Source organism: Chiroxiphia lanceolata, chromosome 13 (genome assembly GCF_009829145.1).
Source record: "Chiroxiphia lanceolata isolate bChiLan1 chromosome 13, bChiLan1.pri, whole genome shotgun sequence".
NCBI lineage: Eukaryota > Metazoa > Chordata > Aves > Passeriformes > Pipridae > Chiroxiphia > Chiroxiphia lanceolata.
The window spans coordinates 5,698,427-5,721,179 of NC_045649.1; the positions used below are offsets into that span (position 1 = coordinate 5,698,427).

Consider the following 22,753-nt stretch of genomic DNA (forward strand, 5'->3'; position numbering starts at 1 on the left):
AGAATTCAATTATTTGTATGAGGTATGGCAAAAAAAAATGTATATGCTCTTGGACAGAGGGATGTCTCCATCTTTTTTTAAGTCCATCATGTTCATTATGTTCAATGCACTTTATAACTGACATTTATATCCTAAACTAAGCAAAGTCTAATCCTAAACTCTGGCCAAGTGTCAGGTGCAGTGAACGCTGTTGTCCCTTTCTGGTGCCTTCTTGCAAGTTTGCAATGGGCAAAGGGAAAGAGTTAAGAGTTAAGTTGCACCTTGCCCTCTGACTTTATGATGTTTTACAGCCTTTAGACTACGAGATCTCGGCGTTTCATACGCTGCTCATCAAGGTGGAGAACGAAGACCCTCTGATCCCAGACATAGCCTACGGCCCCAGTTCCACAGCAACTGTCCAGATCACCGTGGAGGATGTGAATGAAGGGCCAGTTTTCCACCCAAACCCCATGATGGTGACAAAGCAGGAGAACATCCCCATTGGCAGCGTAGTGCTCACAGTGAACGCCACCGACCCCGACACCTTGCAGCACCAGACCATCAGGTGAGTGCAGTGCCCTCCAATTTTCAGCCATCAGAAGGTGAGGACGTCTTTTGTGCCCAAGAATTTGCCTGCCAGTTCAGAATTCTGTTAAAGTTGGTTTGGCTCTGCGTGGTAAAAAGTTACAATTTATAATTTTCCCCTGCGGGAAGAGATTCAGTTTTATCAAAACACAGAACTGTATTAGACAGGGAACAACAGTTTTCCAGGTTTGGATATTCCTACAGTAGCACAGCCAAGTGCCACAAGCAATGGACACAGCTTTGCAAAGAGTTTCAAAATTACTTTTAACCTGTTTGTTTATTCCTCTTCCTTCACGAGAGCCAAAGAAAATGTGTAAAAATTGAAAATGTGCATAGAAATGATTTCTCTGTTTCACATAGGGTTTCAATCAGTTTATGATCATTTATAATGTCCCTCAGTGAAATAATGATCATCCATCCGCATTCAGGAGCTGAGAAAATACTTCCCAGTGAAAGACTGAAGCTAAAGGAAGCTCAGACTTGGCCTTGTCCAGATAAATGAAATTAAATTATTATTATTTCTGTGCTATGATAATATAATCCCACATATGTGCCATGTCAGCAAGAGCAAACATAGGTATTAGATGGTGCCATCATCTTATATTTTGATCCACCTGGTTTGGTCTTTTGGTTTTAGGTTTGTAGAAAATGAAAAATCAACCACTTTGTTCTCTAATACTTAATTGACTTTCTAGATAGCTTTTCTCAGCTTTTGAGAGCTGCAGGTTAAGCACTACCATTAAACCTGCAACTGGGTTTAATGTTTCATCCTTACTAATTTCCCCTGGATACCAGTGCATAGAAAAGAGCATAAACACCTTTGTGAGAACGACTTCAAAGCTTTACCTGAGCACTGTGCACTGTCAATCTCTACCACAGACATGGATTTCTCTGCTGTCCCAAGTTTTTTTGGCAGTGATTGTGCAATTCTTAAAGCCAGTTTGACACGTGTAGTGTTCCACAAAAAGGAAGCTGCTGGTCTGGAGGATGTTGGTACTGTCATTACGAGTGTTGGTAGGCGTGTCCCTGCAAAGGACTTGGATTTCCATGATAAGAAGGTGAATTTAAGCAGGAGAGAGTGCTCGTGTCCAAGGAAGGAGGGAAAAGGCAGGGCAGACAATGAAAAGTTTCAATTCTCTGCATCACCCCAAAGATAACGTTGTTAATAGAAAATGAATATTTCAGTTTTTCTCTACCTTTGACTTCTACCCTTGAAATATCTGAAGGGTGATTCTTACCATATGTCATTCCCCTTGTTTTCTAAATGTATTTATTTACAGGATGAATTTTTGTTCTTAAGTTTAGCTTTTACTCCAAAGATTCCTTATTTCTTTCACTGTGGTCACACAAGTTCATGTCTATGGATGGAATTTCTGTTGCTTGCCAGATAGGGTAACATGACCCTCAGCAGTCTTATTCAGCACCTGGCTTGTGCAGGGAAGAGATATTTATTTCCTTTTGGCCTTGAACTGAGTTTAAGAAACATAATTATTGAAGTTCTCCATAACTTTATATGTTTTCATCGGAGATAAGAAGAGTCATATTAACTAATGTAACAGTTGATTTTGTGATACTAGAAGAGAAAAGCTGTGAAAATGTAAGGATTTGGTCATCAAAAAACAATCCAGAAATTATTACCTGACATTTTACCCTTGACCTACTGATTTTGCTGAATTTCTCCTAACTGCATTGACACTGAAATTATGGGGCATATCATTGAGTCATTTAACCCTCTTAAGTGAGCTTTAAGTATTGTGTGTAACCAGTTAAGTAACACAAACACGTTGTGTAGTCCACCACAGCTCACAACTGGCTGGGAAGGAACTCTCAAATCTTGACTTATTCTCCCAGAAATGTTACTATATCTGCATAGAGCAATGGTCATATGCAGAAACTGTGTGAATGGAAGTGACTGTATAAATTAGAAGAAAATCCTGCAAATGTAATGGAAATCTGGGAAATGGGGGAATGCATCAGGAAAGGCCAGTTTGACTACCTGTAAGTCCTTTTGCTGAAATGACAGGAAAGCATAAACCAGCATTTTTAAAAGATGCTTTTAGTACTGGCAGGTGTTATTGAGAAACCTGGCTACTAGCAGTGAAAAAAAAAGGACTAGAATATAAGAATAGCATCTGCAATTAAGGACAGGGTAAAATTTCATGTATAAAGACCAAAACTCTTCCCTAGTTGGAGTCTGACTGAAACGTTCTCTCCCAAGTTCCTGCAGGCAGGTGTGTGTTTAGAGTTTGGGCCAACGTCCAGGACTTTTGTACAGCACAGAAACACAAACTGCAGGGTTCTCAGCCTGTGCTGCTGTAATTGTATCAGAGTGCTTACTGTGATTATACTGCTAAGATAAAGGCCAAGCAGGGACAGCACAGATTTTAAATGAGACATTACATTAAATATTAATGACCATGAGCAAGCAGTGTTTTGTCTGCAAGAAGCAATGAATACCAGATTTGTGCTGTGTGTGCTCTGTGAATAGTGTACATCCCCCCCAACATGGTACAAATCTGTTTAAAATGGGCAGAACAACATAGAATTAGTAACATTGGTGTTTGTTTTTTTTTATTTTCAACCCATTGCAAGTCAGATATCTCTAACTTCAGGGATATTTTTAGTTAATTTTCTATATAAAACTTGCAGAAGGGGCTGATGATTATTTGCAATCAGGAATTTTAGTTAGTCTGCTAGATATAACATGATAAATGCATTTCAAGACCCATGAAAAGAGTAGAGAAACCATTTTTGCCATTGTCTGCAACTAGATTGAAGTTATTCTTTGAACAATGCACATCTGAATCAGATTCAAATTACTTATCTCTGAAAAACATGGCTTACTTTGTAAAATTTCCTAAAGACAGCTGTACTTTTGAAGCAATTTTCCTCCTTATTCTTCAGTTTGAAGTGTTTTTGCTGCCCGAGAAAGAATTTGATTTAAAGGCTCAAACAAGCCAGCAAAAATGTGTTGCACTGTAAAAAAAATTAGACTCCAGTATTCCCAAGATTCTGAAGCACATTCCTGGAGCTCTGGTTGTAGAGAGGAAGGAGCAGACAGGACCACAAGTTTTTCCACCTCAGTGTTCATTCCACTGTGATCACTCCCAGAAAAGAACCTCTTCAAGCTGGATCACATTTCTCAGATTCATTAACCTTTCTTTTTTTCTTTTCTTTTTTTTTTTTTTTAAGTATTTAATTCTCTCTATGGTTTCCATCTTTTTTAGAATTAAAAAAAAAAAAAAAAAGAAAGAAATCCAGGAGGCCCCATTTTAATTATAACCCAGCAATTTATTAATAGAACAGTAATGAAGTTTCTGAAATTTGATTTCTTAATCAGGGATCATTGTTATTTTTGTGCCAGATTCAAGAGTTTAATTTTGGGTACTTCTTCCCAACCTCTGAAATTTTAATCAGAAGTTTCAAGTGTACATGTCAATGAGAAGTTAAAGGCCAAATTTAATAACATTTTCTACCTTGGGAAATTAAAAGAAGAACCTCACTCAGAAATCCATTATTAACAGTAGATCTTAATTAAACACAGTTATGGTTCTCAATATTTGTCTGTGTGAAGAGATTGGTTTCAGTATTTTTCCCTTTTTTGGATTCAACAAGTCCAGGATATTCAATAGTTAGACTTTTAACATTGTGTAAACAAGTTGTTTACTGCAGTGTATTTGTAATTTTTAATTAAAGCAGTGTTGTTTTCTGGTTTCATGGCTTATCATGGCAATATATTTTTATTACCTACTGTGCTGTTGGATTTTAAATTATTTATGTAAATATATTGTTGCAATATTTATTCCCAGTAAGCCATGTGAGTCAATGCTTCAGAAATATCTTCACAAGAAAAGTTTATTAAAGCTCTAAAGCACATCTAATTCATTAAGTAGAATTAAAATGCAGTATTTGAAGCTGGAGAACTTAGAAACAGAACCCAAACTGCAGCGAGTTTCACGGGAACATGAAAGGCTGCAAAAAATATGTGTAAATGGAGTGATACGTGTAAATAAGGTGTGTGTTTGTTCATGTGAGTCTGTGTGTGTACAATATTTGTACCTGCCACTGAATCAAGCTGCCCAAAGAGTACAAGTGGCTTCTGGAAGCACAGGGCCATTGGTTTAGTGTTGAGGTCTCAGCTGTGGGGATTTAAAAGCCAATTTTTGGCTTGGAAGTCATCAACCTTTTATTTGATTCTGGTCTCCTTGTGTCACCGTGTCATTAATTTGGTGGAATTGCACAAATATGAAATCTGTAAATCCTCCTTTGTTTGAGAGTTATCATTTCAGGTTAGGGCAGCCTGTGATGGATCCAAATTCCCAACAGGAGGTGGGTTATCCTGGATCCTGGACTGCTGTGGCATTGCCATTGCACTGCCTGTGTGTTCCATAGCTCTGCTGCTCTGGAAATAGGAGCAAAGTCATTTATTATGGTCAGCCTTTCCAAATAACAGCTCCTGGTCTGTCTGGAAGGTTCAGAGACTCTGTTTCTCTTTATTTAAAGTACATTTTTCTATACTGCAAATTAAGTGTGTATTTTAATGAGGCTTCATCCTGCACCATCAGACTGAGGGGATGAGGCTGAACCCAAAGGAATGCAGAGGGATCAAGTTTGTTATTTGTCATTTCTCCAAGAGCCACTGAACAACGGACTGACTTTGGGAATGGAAATTTTTGCTACTGGGCCACATTTTGCTTTAGATTAGATGACCCTGACTTTGGGGTTGGGGCCTGTGGAGTTGTTGGAAGTCAGTGGTATTCCAAACTCTAATTGGAGGCAACCATGATCTGTATACTCTGTCAAAACCAAAAAAATGTCTGCCTAAAATTCTGTAAAATAGTGCTGAAACTCCACTGAAGTGGGATTTGTAGTTCAGTGAGTTTCTCCCAGATCTCAAATGGCTGAAAAAACTAAGGAGAATTCACTGGACAAAGCAAGTTTTGCTTTTATTGCTTTTCTTTGCTGCCAGTCACCACCCTTACAAGCAGTGAATATATAAGCCATGAATTGCAAAGACAATTCAAAAAACCCTTTTCATGTCTCTTGCCAGGATTTTTTCAGAGATCCTGAAGCCCCTCTGAACAAGGATGAGGCTTCACATCACATTGCTCACAATCACTTAAGGGATCAATTTTGCATACTTTCTTGCACATCAAGCCTTTTTAAAGCACTTTTGTTGCTGGTGGAGGTCAATAAACTTGCTTTTTGGGATACCTACAAACACTTAACAGAAATACTACATAATGAGAGAGGGATAGGAAGTCTTAAAGAGTAAATGCTTAGGAAGTAACACACTTAGTCATTGTTAAATATGTCTCCTAGAGTCTGAAGGACTTGTCTTTGATTCCTAACAACGGGAGATTTGTTTTCCTTGTGCAGACAGAAGAATAGTCCTATTGTTATAAATGAATGGCTGAGCCTGCTCTCAGCATGCAGCACCAGAGTTTTTCACTGTAACTTACACCCACGAGCATCTCAAGTTGGCTCTGCAGTTTTATTTATGGCCTGCCTGAACCAGCCACTGGGAATTTGTAGCATCTCTACATCTCAAGTTGCTGTGTATTGGACAGTGTATGTTGTTTTTCTCTTCCTTTCTCTTTTTTAAGTTAGATGGAAAGGCAGGGAGAGAGGGAATCTGCTTGAAGCAAAAGTTTTTTTCACTTCTTTCCTTGTAAAATCTGAAAGACAGAAACACTGACTCTAGGGAGCTGCAAGTATTGGGGTATCCAGCAAGCAGTGCCACAAAAGGAGAGATTTGATCAGTTCTGAAAGAAAGAACTTGGCCAATTCCTTCATGTTGCACAACTACCACCTGTAATTGCAGGTACTCACTGGTCAACCAGTGGCTCAACAGTATTCTACACAGCAGCCTTTTTACTGAAACTGTTCCTTGAAGGTGTTAATTACTATCTCAGTTGGTACTTAGTGTGATGTTTATATTTTATTATCATAATAGTAATATCTGAAGGGGAAAAACTAGTGAAAAACGTGCATTTTTTTTTTGTTGTTGTTGTTTGACCAAACTGACTTCCACTGTTTGTTTACTGAACAAAGTAAACAACCCCTCTTTCCCATACAGAAAATTCTTTAGGCTTATAACAGGATGGGAAAGAAGCAAAATTGTTTCTGGAGTGGTGCTGTACCTCCTTTATTCTCCTCTCATACTCAAAACCACACCATTGTAACCCTGGAAGGGTGGAAATGTCTCAAGAGCAAAACCAGGACCTGTTTTTCCTGTCCAGAAAATGATTTGCAGCTGGCCAGCACTGTGTGGATTCACAGAGGCCGAATTACTGGGAAGGAAGCAGCTGGTTAAAAAAAAAAAAAAATCCCAAAAAATCTCAGGTGGGAGCTACTGAGATGAGACTGAAGAGAATAAATGACTGGAATTAAATCCCACTGCTGAGAGAATTGAAAGGTCTGCCAAGCCTGGAATGCAGGTCCTCTAAAAGCTGTGGACAGCGTGTGATGTGACCGCTCAGGAAAGGCACTTTCATCTCTGTCAGCTCTGATACCTGAGCTGGAGAGTAACAGGACATGCTTTTCCTGAGAGCTGTGAACAGATGTTGATAGCCTGGCTCCCAGACTCTGTTATTCAGTCCCTTTGTTACTCACAGGCTTCCTTAATCTACAGCCAACCTGCCAGCACCTCCCTGTTCGCTCTGTGGAGGGTCCCTGGGAGTCCTTAATTGTTGCTCGTGGTGTCTCTCACAGTGTTGAACACCTCTAAGTCTCCCCCAATGTTTCTTTTTGCCCTCTTTTTGCTGATATTCTCTGTCTCTGTGTTGGGGCAGATGTTTGACCTCTTCTTTCCTTGTCTGCTTTTGTACATCTTAATTTTTAGTGCTTGAGGCCAATCCCAGCTCACCAGTGGGTGCTAAGCTTTGTTGTGCAGGCTTTTGCTTTGCAGGGACATGGGGGAGCTCCCACATTGGCCTTATCTATGATAACACCTTGTCTGACTTCCTTCCTTCCTTCCCCTTCCTAGCAGTTGTCAAGGTTTGGGGAAGAGATGAGTGTGAATAAAAAGGTTGGTATAGCACCTATTTGCTCACCTTCTCCTGGTAGAAAAGAAGGCAGAGCAGAGAGATTTTCACCCAGGCTCAATGAGGCAGTTCCTGGAGTGCAGTGTCCCTTCCCTGAAGAAAACAACCATTAATCCCTCTCTCTTTGACTGGTCTCTGAAATAGCAGAAGGGTCTGAATTAAATTATTAAAGACTACCTAAACAAGGGCCCCAGGAATTCTCAATCCATGATTCATAGTTTTACCCAAAACCCAGCTACCTGCAACTGCACTTCATCACTCCTGACAATGCTTGTCATGAGATCCTGTTCTTAAAATTTTCTGCTGCTCTATTCTGTTGGCATAAATCATATTTAATATGTTGATATTAAAGCTGTAATGACAGCATTGAAAATCTGTGGTTCCATGAAATCAAATAAGCCATAGTAACCTCTTTTAACTTCCCTTGCTATTGCCTTAAGAATCCTGAATTCTTGATTAATAAGGATGAATGCAACATTTAAGGGGAGTTTAATTAGACCCTCTGTCTTTATCCTGCATAACAATATTATGCCACATTATGATTTCAACCATGTCAGCACTCAGAATGGATGCCTGTGAACTGTGAAATTATAGGGCATATTTTTCATGTCACTGACTAAACAATATTGCAGATCTTCTTGAGAAATATGACAATAGGATCTATCAGTCACAAGTTATGCTTGCAGTGGAAGTCAGATCTTGACAATAACTCACTTTGTCATTACTGTTCTCTTCTAGTTTCAGAAAAGGCAGGATTTTGCCTCTGGAAGAAGTAAAGAGTGTCTTGATTACAATAAGTTAGCTTTCAAGTTTGAGGACACTGTGTGAGGAGTCGTGTTGACAGGGAAGGGGGCGGTAGGAATTTTTCTTAATATTTTAAAGTCATTGAATTCTGAGTCCCATTAAACCACGTTTGATCGTGTGGGAATGTCTGTGTGGAGTTACAGCTTTCAGTAGTGCTTTGACAGAAATTTATTTGGACTGTTAAAATGTATAATTAGAGCTCTGGTGACCAGTGGTATTTTATGCAAAGGCAAAAGATGGAAAAACTGAAACCAAAGTTTTCCAGGAAGATTGATGATGCATCTAGGCCTGAATCCTGTCATGGAGACCAAGTATCTAATTAAGTAATTCAACACTTCTGCCTCTGAAGCAGGTGTAGATCTTGGATGGCACCAGAGCAGATGTTGTCTGGGATGTTAGGGCTGTATTTCATTAATTTGCCATCTCCAGAATAAGGACAGAATAAACCATGTACACCCCCAATTCAGTGGCAAAATTCCCACTGAACCTGGGTGTAGGTTTTCACCTCAGAGCAGAAGCTTTCCCAAAGGCACAGAACTGCTGTTGGATGTTTACAGCCACTGCTCAACCGCAAGACATCCCTGGGCTGTGCATTTCAAGGCATAAAGACCCATCTTCTTTCAGGCTCACAGATGGTTATTCCTGGAGTGGAATTGGAGTTCAGTGAAGAAATTGTCAGAAGGTTTAAGTACTCATTTTTACTAAATGGAGCTCTGCAAAGTTACTGTAATAGGAAAAACGTCTTGTAGAGTTCAACGGGAATTTTTCTATTAACTGGGTAATAAGGATGCCAATTTCTGTAAAAGAGTTTCTGAGTAAGAGTGAAATTATGCACTTTATTAGGCAGCAGTAAGCCTGCAGATCCATTCTGGGCTCGAATGTGAATTGCTAGGGACTAGCTTTGTCCTAATTTTATGACCAGTGTACTCTAGGTAAATATGCCTATGGAGACATCTATGCCTACTCTGCATATAGCTGGATAATTATTATCCATGGGATCCCTTGGGCAGCTCCTCTGGGTAGTGGTTAACATCACATCACCTTGGAGATTCCAACCTGTCTCACCCAGATTTCATTGAATACTCCACGCCCTGAAGAACCTTTACACATTTACCTGTTTTAACAGACCTCTCAGAGTATTGTTTCCCCTTTTTCCCTTTCAAGTGGGAAATTTCCAATGGAATTGTGCCTGCCTAAGGCTCAACCTCTCTGGAGATTCGGCCCTGGCTCATTGGAAGCATTTTATACATGAAAAACAAATGCAGCCCCAGAGTTTATCTGATAATGCTTCAGGGCTAAACCAGGAAATTTTATTAGTAGTGAACAAGGTGTGCAGCTTCAAAATGGAGCACTCAAACATTGCTTCTGGCCCTGGAATTTTCTGAGTTATTAACTAGTGTTTAAGACACAGTTTAGCAGAGAAAGAAAACAAGTTTTCCATATCTCCATTGCAAGGTTGTTAAGTTAGTTTGACTCATGGAAATTGTTACAGAGTTTGGGTTTTCAGTGCAAGGAAAAAAAAAAAAAGGAGAAAAGGTTCCTAATAGCTTTAATTCTTGTATAACTGTAGCCCTTTGAATGAGTCCTTCTTTAAGCAGTTAGGTGAGTTTTTTCATTACAGCTTCTGACATTTCAGGAAAAAAATAGCAGATTTTTTTAGTTTTACAGTTCTTGAGGCTTCCGTTTTTTGTCCGTCAGATCAAAACATTAACATTCATCCCACAGTGATGCTCTGGACCTTCTCTGAAGGTGCCTGGGAAAACACTCAGATCCTGAATGACACAGGAAAAGTGTATGAGAAGTTTAACTCTCAGGCATCCAATCCAGGGTTAAACAGCATGGAGTAACTAAGACATAATAGTTAATAAAAGCATAGGAGAGGATTCAATACCTTCGATTCACAGAGCACTATATCTTGTGTGCACTGAATGCAACAGATATCAAGCAGAAAATAAAACTGTATATGACCAAATAGTGGAATACTTTTGGTAAAGTATTTACCTCATTGGTCCCACACTGCAGTCAGGCAAGGCCTGCAGAGAAAGTTTATCAGCAACTGTCAGTGTGGTAAATTACGGTTAAACAAACAACTGTAAATCTTCCATTTCCAGTCCTTTCAGTGCTTAATCCCATAACATCTAATGAAAGCTCTTTTTGTGTCATAAATGAGTACTTATGTGGAGCTTTCCCCTCTAACCTGTTCACATTTTCCATCATTGGCCAGCAGATTTCTTAAATGACACACATTTGTCATGTTGCTTAATGTGTGTCTGGAAGGGGCTTGGCTGTTACGATGATGAACACGAGATAAAAATTGTGCTGTGCAGAGAAGATTTGTTGTAGGCTGTACATCAGAGCCAGCATTCAGATGCACACAGGACATGCAGCAAGAAAGATGCTTCCTAACCTGAAGAGGGATATTACTGAGACTTCTTCAGTGTGAACTCACCTTTTAGCAAGCAAAGGAGAATTTTCCTGTCAACAATAAGCTTTAAAATTTTATTTCCTTGAAAAACACAGGGTTTTTAATATGTTAAAATATATATGAAGGGGCCATTTTCTCGACCCTGCCATATCTTCTGACGTGCCTTTCAGAATATCTGGCAGGATTTAATTTTGTTCAGCATTCTCTATTTCTATTTACACGGGCAAGGACAAATTTGTTTTGCAGTAACATCAGTTAGACAAGGGATGTTACAATGAATATCCCAAGTGAATATGACAGAGTGTAGACTGACTTCCAATGTTCTTGTTCAACAAATGAAAAGTAGTATTTTGTTCTCTGTCATCCCTCAGGCATTAGATGATTCCTACAGGCAGAAAGGGACAGAGGGGGGAAATTCAGCCCGGCAACCTGTAACAAATGTAACAGTCTGCACTTGATGGCATGACAAATAAAACAGCTAAGATATGGTTATACACAACCTTGAAAACATGAGAGTAAGAGGGACATCTTTGCATTTTAAAGTGCATTTGGACACCCTGAGTGCCTGAGAGTCTGATTCATTGAGGTTAGAAAAGGTAAATCACACTGCCTTGTTCATTTGTCATGGTCGTTACAGACAGTGAGTTAGGCAAACAAAAGACACTGCCCAAAATAAGGGAAAAGATGTGACATGATATCACACACTGCTCCAAATTTAGGATACAAAGGGGCTGCATGTTTTTTGTATAGTTCAATGTAATCAGTCAAATAAAACTCAGATAGGTGATTCCCAATTATTATAAAAAGAATGAAATAGAATTGAGTTGCTTCTGTAAGAACTGCACCCATGAAGAACAGAGTGTATTTAAAATCAGATGGGGAAAAAAACCCAAAACCTTAATTTGTGTTATTATTAGCCAGGAATTCATTCACCATTTTCTTCATATTATCAGGTGGTAGTGTAATTTTTTCTTGAATCTTATGTACTTACATTATCAAACATGCTACTAAATTTCTCACCTACCCTTTCCTTTTTTTTTGGTATTGAATGCTGCAAGGTTGGAAAGTATTTTCACTCGGTGGGTATTAATTCCTCTGAGCTACATAATGATACAAAAGCATCAGGACAGTCTATTTTCCTATTATGAATACAATTTTTTTTAAAACAAAGCTAAACAAGAGAACTAAAAGGAAAAACACCTTAATTTTTATAATATTAATAGCAGAATGACATATTTTATTTTAGAGAATTCAGCTTTCATAATAGATGCTTAGTGGATTAAATAGGGAACAAGGAGTTAAATAACTCCTAACTAACTCATTGGTAGGCATTCAACTGTGACCAAAATCATTCTGATTTAATTCTTTTTTCATTCTAAAACAGTTTGACTGGATTTGGAGCTCAACATATCTCCTCCCTAGAGGTGACATTCACCAAGAACACATGAAGGGCTTGAGCCTGGATAAGCCTTTCATTTTCCATCTCCTCTTTCCATTGTCTTGTCCAACATTGGAACAGGGCAGTGGTGGATTCACCATCCCTGGAAGTGTTCCATAGATGTGTAGATGTGGCACTTGGGGACAGGGGTTAGTGGTGGGCTTGGCAGTGCTGGGTTAATGGCTGGACTTGCTGATCCTAAACATCTTTTCCATCCTTGACAATTCTTTGACTCTCTATTCAAGGAGCAACTTGAATTTCCAGCACATTGCTCTGCTTCTGTCAAGCTGCCTCCCTCAGTGGGGGACAGGGGAGAGATGTAGTGGCATCCTGTTGGTTTAGAGCTGGTATGGATGTCCTGGTGGATACGGGAGATGTGTCAGTGAAACCTTCCTGCCCACAGGAGCAGAGTTAGTGGGAATGTGTGAGTGTGTGTGCTTGCTCTGTAACAGGGTCTAGGGGCAGCACGTGGCTCTGCAGGAGGCAGGAGAGGCTGAGGGTGATGCTGCTGAGGGGTCACACAGCTCTCCCCGCTGAACAAACCCTCTCTAAGAGATGTCAGTGATTAGTTCAGTTACTGTGAACATGGAATATCCTTCGGGGGCTCAGCTCCACACTCAGCAAAGACTCCAATAATGGCTCAGGCAGTGATATAATGTGAGAAAAACCCAAGATTTAAGCCAGGTTTTGCCTGGATCAGGTTCAGCTCAAGTCACAGGATCAATGTTTCCCCAGTACTTCAGTGAAGTCTGGATTCCAGCGGGAATCTTTGCCACTCAAGATTATGCCTGTCAACTACGTGAAAACACATTTATAATCAGAGGATTAGCAACCAGTATCTCACCAAAATGCGTGTCTGCAGGAAAATCTGCACCAGCAGCTATTTTATACTGGCTGTCCCATCCAAGTTTAAACAGAGCTGGGGGACAGTGTTGAGTGTTTGGCAGGGAAAGGGGAGGGAAGGAGCAGGACTGGGGCTGTTTTTCCTGCCAGGCCCTCACTACGGCATGCCAGGAAACTCGAAGGCTTTTCTAAGTCAGCAGAACATTATTGCTCTCCCATCATCTCTGTGTTACAGCCCTGCCTTGGAAATAGCTGAATCCCACAAATGAGCCCTGTGCGAGTTCAGCCAGCTCAGAATGGCCCAGCTCTGTCAGCACAGGAAACTACTTTGATTGCTTTTCTGGCAGAATCAGTTTCTTCACAGATTTTCTTTCTGAATTGCTACTTCTTGCACAGTCAATTTATCGTGTGTTAAATTTCATCCTTTCATATGCTACTCCATTTTTTCTTTGTCTTTTGTTGCTAAGCTAAGAAAAAGCAAAATACTTATGCTGGTTCACCACAAGAAATATCTTTTACACATTTTTTTTGAGCTGACATACCCAATATGATCAGGGGAGTCCTTTTTGTTTGTTTGTTTTCTTGAAAAAAAATCTCATGGAATAAGAACCCAGGCCTCATGTAACTTTGTTTGAAGTATGTGGCCTTTATAATTAAAGTTTTGTTACTGAGGAGTGATAAAAGTGTCACGTGGTGGATATCACTGGATCTGTCCTTTCCTGTGCTGACATGTATTGCTTGCTCCTCTGGCAACAGGGAGAATGGCCTGTGGTACTTCTAGACTTTAGTATTATTTTCAGTGATGAGGTGTTATTCCCCATTTGTGGGATAACCTAGTCCCAGCATCTTCCAGATTTATCCTGGGCTGTAATTCTTTGAAAAGTTCAGATGAGAAAAGGCAACAAAAGAGGCAAGGGAGTGTGCAAGAAGCAGCTGAAGCAGCGCCCAGGGGTGCCTGCAATGTAACCTCTGCTTTGAGGCATCAGTGTCACAGAGGCTTTAGACTGGACATAAACTGTGCTAAAATGATTAGTCAGCACATTCACCACCCCCTTCCCTCTTGGAAATCAATTTGCAGAAACATGGATCCCCTTCCTTCCTTCAGAGACAGGTCCCAGAGTTAATAATGTCCAGGGCTGGAACTTGGGAGTACGTTTGGATGCCACGGGCTCAGGATGCAAACCCATGCTGGAGCCTGCTCGCAGCTCCCCTGCCCTTTTGGGGGGTGCCTCTGGGCAAGGGGGTTTTCTTTATGACTTTAAAATTAGCCAGGGCAAAAGTGAGGTTTTATGGAAGCTGGCAGAAGTAACCCCGTGCTGAGCCTGGCCAGTTGCTGGCAGTGGGATCCAGTCCAAGGGGAGCTGTATCGATCCAGACAGACTAATGCCTCACGGTGGGGAGCCACTTCCCACCTCTTCCCTGCCCATCCCTGGGTAAAAAATAACTCCCGGAATCTGCAGAAATGTGCTGTTTCATGGCTGGGTTCAACGGTGACATTTCAGCAGTGAATGTGCTGGGCTCTTATGAAAACTTTCCTGCTTTTCAAGAGCTCCCAGGCCCCCTGATTGAACAGGGAAAGCAGCAAAGGGATGTGCAGTGGGAGCAGCTGCCTTTGCTGGAAGCACAGGCACAGAGAACCAGCATGTGCAGAAACTTTTGATGGAGTTTTAATGCCAAAAACCTTTTCTGGGTAGTTTATAAAAGAACCTCCAGCTCATCTAACGTTGATTAGCTTTTGAGGCACAATTGTTACAATGAGAAAACTTTTACTGATTTGCATGTGTTGACAATTATTCTAACAGTAACAACCTGATTATAGCAGCGTGTTAGTCCCAGATATGGTGTATTATTCCCTAGCTTTAGGAATAATTCAGATAGTTATAGCCTCTGGGTTCATTTAACCATAGCCCTAATCACTTCTGATTAAAACATACATAAATGAGTTTGTGGATTTTTTTGTTGTTGTTGTTACACCTCAACTTCTAGGATTTTTTTGCCCTGAAGGGAAGAAAACAAGAAAATTAGATTTCAGTATAGAGTAATGTTTGAAAGACTGTACAATAATAACAAAAAATATTTTCCTTTTCAGAACATTTTATTTAACTGCCTCATTGCTGCAATTTTATTATCTTCATTTGATTAATTGCTGTAGGTTTTGGGTCTAGGTTTATTTTATTATTCCAGTTGCAATGACTCTCTTGTTACTTTCTTCATGTTTATCAAGGGGCTTACTCCCATTACTTCTCCACACAAATGACTAATTAGTCAACCATTTTCTCATCTGACATGTCTCAGTGGCAGGGGACTAAAAACTGAATTTCCTCTAATTTTTCATTCTGTTTTGATCATATCACTGTAGGTAGAGCATTGCCATGAAAGCCAGCCTGCTAACTCCCTGATGTGACAAGCAAAACAAAGCTGAGCGAGGAATCTTTCAGCAAAACAATTCCTGTCAAGACTTGTTGCCCATAGAAAATATACTTTTAAGGGAAAGAGGGGTTTAATTTTATTCTTTCTCGATGGCTTTTTTTAAAAATTATAATTTTAAATAGAAATTTACTGTTGTAAACTGGAAATAAAATGTTAGAATCTTTCTATGTGACATGGCATATTGGTATAGACCAAGTAGTGTTGAGTTCCCATTTTATTGTTTTGTCTGCCTTTTTAAATATGTTCTATCAAAAGTGTACCCTTTCAGTTTAAAAAGCAGTTTTTAAAAAAAATCGACTAACAGCTGAAGTATTTCTGAAAAATCAGTATTACACTTTCAGCAGACTTTCTTGTGACTTATTGACCTGAGACAGATGCCAGTGGAAAGGCTATAAGAGCCAAGTTGTCTTCCAAAGCAAAGGGTAGACTCCTTTTCTTGCTATAAATATCTATTTCTTAGCTATAAACTGACAGGGCACCTGAAAGAAGGCAGCTCAAATGGAAGCTTTTTTTGGAGAATATTCTGTGTTTATACAGTTTTAGTAAAAGCTACTGATCTTCAGTGGTGTGCTCAGCCCTGATGTACCACAGCATTCCTGCTCTGGTTCCCCGAAAATACACATTTCTGTAGTGCAAGCTGAAATATTTTGGTGGGTTTTTTTTTTACTATTAAATACACCGATTGACTCAATGGAAAACTGATATTAGCAACAAATATCTGGCCAAAATCTGAATGTGTGTAAATCTCAAACCTTAAAAAACAACGTATCAGCCTCGTGCAGCCCCGCCGCGTTTCAGAGCAATTCAGTCCCTTGCACACCCTAAGGACGTGCCCGTGCTTTGGAGAGGATTATTGCACCATTCCACGGGCCAGGCTGGCACTGAGACAAGGAATTGTGATGCCTTCTCAGATAGGATCAGCATGAAGCATGTGCAGTCTCAAGTCAGTACATAAACTCCTGGAAACCTGGGAGGCGCTTTGGGGTCGCCCAGGGAGAAGCGGCTGCAGGGAGTTCCTACAGAGCCTGTCGTGCCCTGCCTGCAGAGCTGAGCCAGGCACTGGTGCAGAGCTGATGGATTCACCCTGGACTGTGTCCAGGTTATCAGAGGAACACGAATTTTCTGTGGCCAAAAATGCACAGAGCGACTTGTGGCACGACGTTGATGGGGATTTTAATTTATTTTTTTAAATTGTTACTCTTAAGTTGACATTTCCAGCCTGTGAAAATACAGACGGTCTGCAAGCCCATAAATCTGTTCCACAAAGCTGAAAAATGGCTCTTGCATAAATCCTCAATCTCCAGTAAGTTTAAAAATGCATCTGACCTAACACCTTTCTCAATAGTGTTGCCAGAAAATGTGATTTATTTCAAGTTTTAGATTTTGTTAATGATATATTTATTCTGATTATTAATAGTATATATTTCAGTTAAATCTGGGCTTTTTATATTTTTAGGGTTTTTTCTTTTAAATAATCTAGCTCAAGTAATTTTGGCATGTCTAAATCTCTGCAGGAGGGCACTGCAGGAGGTATTTCACAGCCTGTTGCACACATAGCATATAGTAACACTTTTAGTACCAGCATTTCAATCCAAATTCAAATCCATCCATTTTATATGTTCATATATTTAATGGTATAAGGGCTAACCAGCTTAGCTTGCCAGCTGTAGTATACAAGTTAAATATGGGGACTGGAAAGTGCAAACAGATGACAGTTTAGATTTTATTTTCCTTTCTGACTTTTTAACCACATCTTTTGAAGATTGTCTTAACTCTGTGTTCATATAGCATGTTTAATGTTTACCAGGATATGTTTATGTCAAGGTTTAGGCCAGACACAGTGAGATTTAAGATTCACAGCAGGTCTTGAAAACAGTCAGTGATGATCTCCAGTGGTTCCTTCCAATCCCAATCGCTCCATGATTCTGCAGAATCACAAAGTTAGACACACAGAAGGCAGTTTCTGAAAGCCTTGAGGATCAGGAATCCACATGTCCATGTAGACAACTGACAGGAAAAGACCTGGAAAAGCCCTTTAGTGGGCTGTCAGTACTGCTCCCTTTATCACTTCTCCTGTAACCTGTATAACCTGACCTGGGGGTTTCGAGATGACTGAATTCTTATGTTTTGTCTCAATAATACTCTGTGATGAGACACTTGTGCTTGTGTTCTCCCTGTGCTATGAAACCCTTTCAGTCCTCACCTGCAATGGAAATGCTTTCTTAGGCGGTGTCTGCAGCATGAGGGGCAGATGTCAGGGTTAGCTTTAACTTGGCAGCACCAGCAACAAGCTGCTGTTGATAGTACTGTGCTTAATGCAGGATTTGTTTCCCTGTGATTCATATTAGAGAGGTGATAAGAAAAATGGTGCAGCTAAAGAACCTCCTCATGCTGAGTAGGGCATGTGTTGCTGTATCATTTTATGGGTGTCCTACACACTGGATGACAAACCCCTTGCCATTATTCCACAGGGATCTGTATTTGTGTACATGTGAAACCCAACACCCATCAGGTTTTGCCCCTCTCTCCTAACACACACATATTTACCTGTTGACACACTTATTTCAGGCAGGGTTATTGAATTGCTAATAAATCACAAAAAAAGTCTTAGCTTTAAATTATTACTCAGTTATGCCTCCATAACACAGCACTCTGAGCAGCAACAGAGTTATGCTGATATTGTCATGATTTGTGCCCATCATAGAGATTTTCTAGTGCTGACAACGCACTAACTACAGGCACTCATTGCAAAGGAAATGCAAAAGAAGGCACAGATTAGGGCAGAGCAATGCCAGCATTGACACTTTGCTGAGCTACAGACCATTGCTGACTGCTGGGAGAGATGTGGGACAGCCTGGTGCTCACACCCAGCTCGGATCCAGTCATTTCCAAATGCAGTGGCGAGTTCCCCTCGCATGGAAAGGGGTGAAGACACCCTGTCATGTGGATCTCAGGAGAAATTGTAGAGTTCTTCAAGGGTCATAAAGAAATAAAAGTGTATTTGGGTGTCCAAACAGCAAAGCACGTGAGGAAGAAGCACTGAAAGGAGGTCTGAAAATAACTGCTTCCTGGGGGTGTAGTTTAAGCTGCTGTGATAAGGTAAATGTGAAGCCTACTGGCAACTTCTTTATTTCATGGCCAGAGTGTTTTGGTAACATGTTGAGTTCAGTTATTTCCAGCAATGCCTCCCTTCTGTGTTTAAGACATGTTTTGTCACACTAAACACAAGAATCATGGATGATATGTTGCTGACCTGTATAACATTGTGTTTAGGGGCTGCAGAAGGTTTTAGACAGTAGCTGAATATCTGGGTATAAAATGGAATGTGAATCTGTATATTCTCTTGCACCTCCAAATTAATACATTTTATTAATCCACATTGTTTTTCAACATCTAAAAAAAAAAAGTGAATCATAGAATGGTTTGGGTTGGAAGAGCCATTAAAGGCCACCTCATTCCAATCCCCTGCCATGGGTAGGGATGCCACCCACTAGACCAGGATGCTCAGGGACCTGTCCAACATGGCCTCCAACTGCTCCAGCATTCTTCCAGTGGTTTTAGTGCCACAAACATTTTAAAACTAAAAAAACAGTCTTGGAAGTTGCATAAAAACATCTTTACAAAATCAAATGTCAGTATAGTTACAGAACATTAGCTGTAATATACATTAGAGAATTGCTATTATTGTTTTCATTCCACATGGGATGGCAATCAGAGACCCAGCTGTGCAAGGCTGGGAATATACATATATGAAAGGCAAGCTCCTCTCCCCAGAGCAGCTTGGGAGCAGGAATACCTTTGTTATCACGCAGCCAAATAGCAGAAGAATTGCTGTGTGTCATCACAAATGAGTGTGGAGTGTGTTTCAGCTGGAGAATTGCTGTGCTGCAATAAGGTTCCCTCTCTGCTCCTCCCAGTGCCATATGCTGCCGTAATTAGTGCAGGCAAAAGGTAACGAGAGCGCAGCGGAGAAGAGGGAGCTCGATGGGAAGCAGGTTGATCTCTAAAGCTCTATGTTATGTCATCCCTACATAAAGCACAATGCAGTTTTAACCCAGATTTTTTAGTGTTGCACTTATATTTTGGGAAGTTTTCTTGCCTTGGAGAGCCACCATTACTTACCCAGTGTGTATATTTATGCTGTAAGTGCTGCACTGTTCTCTCCCAGATACCTGTGAAGCTTTTTCCAGAGGTAGTCATTCTTGGTTTTTCAGCTGCACTTGATATAATGAGATAAAACTCATATTATCTTGATTTAAAGATTACAGAATGTCTGTATTTAGAGATTTCTTCATTCAGAGACAAAAGGGTGTTCTCATGCTGAGATCACAGGCACAGACACACAAAGTTACCTTCTCCACTATCATTTTACCTGAATAACTCACGAAGAGCTCATAAAAAAATTTCATGTGCTACCATTATATGTTCCAGTGCCAGAAGGAGCAAGGATTCATAATGTGGATAATGTGAAGGTTTTTAATTCCAAATACAAACGTGGAGCTATACTTAGGTGAAATATTGGCTCTGGTCAACTGGTAGTTTAAATTTATGTCAATGGGACCAGGATCCCTGAAAGGAGCAAGTGTGAATTGGATATCTAGTGTGTGGAAAAGCTTTGTTATATTTCTGATACTGACTCTTGCCAGACTGAAATGCTATGAAAATGGTTACTATCAAAGTCTTATCATAGAATCACAGAATGGTTTGGGGTGGAAGGGACCTTAAAGATCACCTCGTTCCAACTCCCTGCCATGGTATGTTGACACTCTCAGCTTTGCCCAAGACCACAAAGTAAACACACACATATAAATGTTTGCATCACAGAGAACAGGAAATTTTTACTCATCTTGGTTCGACTCTATTTTAAACATAGTTTAAAAAGAATTAAAGAGATAGGCGATTTAGATAGAAAATGCCAGTAAATATCTTGCTGCATCTTTAGAAATCCATTCAAATATTCTTTTCTATTCTATCTCAGTACTTTTGATGTCCCTCATTGCTATGTGTTCTAGGCCTTTTGCAATGATTTACAGATTTTATCCTTTTAACAGCTTTTCAAGGCAGAAATCCATCCTCACTGTTTTAAAGATGAGTTGAGGATGTAGTATGGATTAAAGGCTTCCCTAATTCCATTGTGACAGAGCTAGGATTCAAAAGTCCAACATCTGAGTCCCAGCTCAGCCAGACCAGCCGTGCTCACTGGTCCACCACAGTGTCACCTTGCTGCCTACAGTCTGCCATGGTGACAAAACCTAACTAGAGAGTCAGACAGATATTTCATGGGACCAGTGCCACTGCAGGAGTTCTCTTCTGTTGTGGGTTCTGGTGGAAGAGTCCTTGCAGGCCATGGCTCGAGCGCTCTCCAGATGCACCAGGATGACCCCCCCCCCCCCAACGCTGACAAAGCCTGACAGACTCGCTGCCCTTACCTCTGGTCAGTGCTACCCACCAGACTGGCTCAGATGTGTCATTCAACACAGATTTGGCACTACTTCGTTTTGCCTTCCTTCTCATTCTGTCGAAGCATAAGAGCCAAGACCCCTTGACTCAGTGTGGGAAAAGTCTGGCAATTCCCAAGCTCTGGAAGGCCTTGCCAAGAGCAGCATCTGACTGTGCCTGGCTGCTGGCCTGGGACACCCTGAGCTATTGCACTGTTGGCTGGGAAGTCCTTTTTGTGGCTGCTGCAGGGCTGTGGCTCTGGTTTGGTTTCTGTGTCCATGTCTGTTGTGTGTAATGATCTTTTTGCTATTCAAGCCCTGCACGTCTGTGAGCAGCCCCAGGAGCTGTTCTCTGAATTATTTTCCTCTGTTACAGGAGGGGGGAGAGGCTATTTATAAATTTTAAATTATTTCCATGTATTTGCTGCTTCATTTTAGTCCTGCACCAAACAGACCAAGTGCATAGTTTGGTTTATGTTCTCTTGTTTTGCATCTACAACCCTCTCTGCATCTCTTTGTAGGTCTTTGTTTAAGGTGTATATTTAAACATTGCAGGAGATGAGTTCCAGTCTGAGGGAATTGTTTATGCTGTTTTCTTTGCAATATCTGGCTTAAACATATTGCAAGGACAATAACCTAGTGCAAGGAGGTCACAGTTAAAATATGTCACACCCTCTTGCCCCTACCCTGTTGTCATACAAGCCCTTGGGAACAGTAAGCTGTTGGCATGGTTTAAAATTTAAAAAAAAACAAAACAAACCACGATGAGATAAAGTCCACAAGCAGCCCTAAATTTCACTATTGCAATGTAGAATAAGACAAAAATAAACAGTAATTGGCACACCAGAGAACATAGTTTGCACACATCCCTACAGATGTATCAGAGTGCTTAGGATTGAGACAACCAAGCAGGTACACACAGGCAGGTAAGTTCATGTTTAACCACCAAAAAAAATGGTCTGATTTTCAAAAGTGCTGTGCAATCAGAAGATCCTACTAAAGTCAAAAGTGGGAAGTGAATCTTTGTATTCTATACTTCCATTTTTACAGTGTTTTTCTGTAATGGGTCTATTCTAAACCTTTCGCTGGCAGAGCCCTTAAAAAATGGAGGAACAATCATCTTAACTGTACTGCAATATGCTCCTACAATAAGTAAAAAATGTGGTGGGAAAGACAAAGTACTACTTTTACGATATCCTGTGCCAAATCACAGGTTATACAATTCAGTTTTTTATTTGCACAGCCAACAGTGCTTTGTAGAGCAATCAGGGAAGATAATACAATCCATTTTACATTCTCATTACTTTGGAAGTGTTGAATCTTCTGAAATTGTTTCAGGGTTAATTGAGAATTTGCTGGTTTACAATAGACTAGGAATTGTTTAGGCTGCCCTTGTTTCATATTTTTGTGCATACCTTTGTTGCAACGTTATAAAAACAACTATAAAAGAAGAAACAAAGAAGCGAAATGAAATAATGATCTGCATTGTTGCTATTCCAGGCACTCATTTTTACTGCAGATAAAGCTGGGGTATTGATTAATGTTTAAATGGCTATTAAGTGGAAGGACATGTTGGGTTGATGGAATATCTCACTATGCACTAGCGTTTTCCTTTGCTTCTTTTCCACATATTCCCTAAGGAATCATTTCCGCTCTTGGGGAAAGCAGTGGTGAAACTCTGAGTGACTTTTGTGGGAGCATAAGTCAACAGTTTTTCCTATATGTCTCTTTTTCTCATAAATTCCAAAAGGCCAAAAGGCTTCCA

At 40.3% G+C, this 22,753-nt stretch overlaps 1 protein-coding gene across 2 annotated transcripts in view; it reads left to right on the top strand.

The window, feature by feature from the left end:
- The window catches only part of CDH13 (cadherin 13), a 446,174-nt gene that overhangs the window by 389,560 nt on the left and 33,861 nt on the right, over window positions 1-22,753 (top strand). For both annotated transcript variants that reach the window (XM_032701054.1, XM_032701055.1), the window contains exon 10: window positions 291-544. In XM_032701054.1, coding sequence (XP_032556945.1) covers window positions 291-544 — 254 coding nt within the window. The remainder of the gene's footprint in view (window positions 1-290; window positions 545-22,753) is intronic.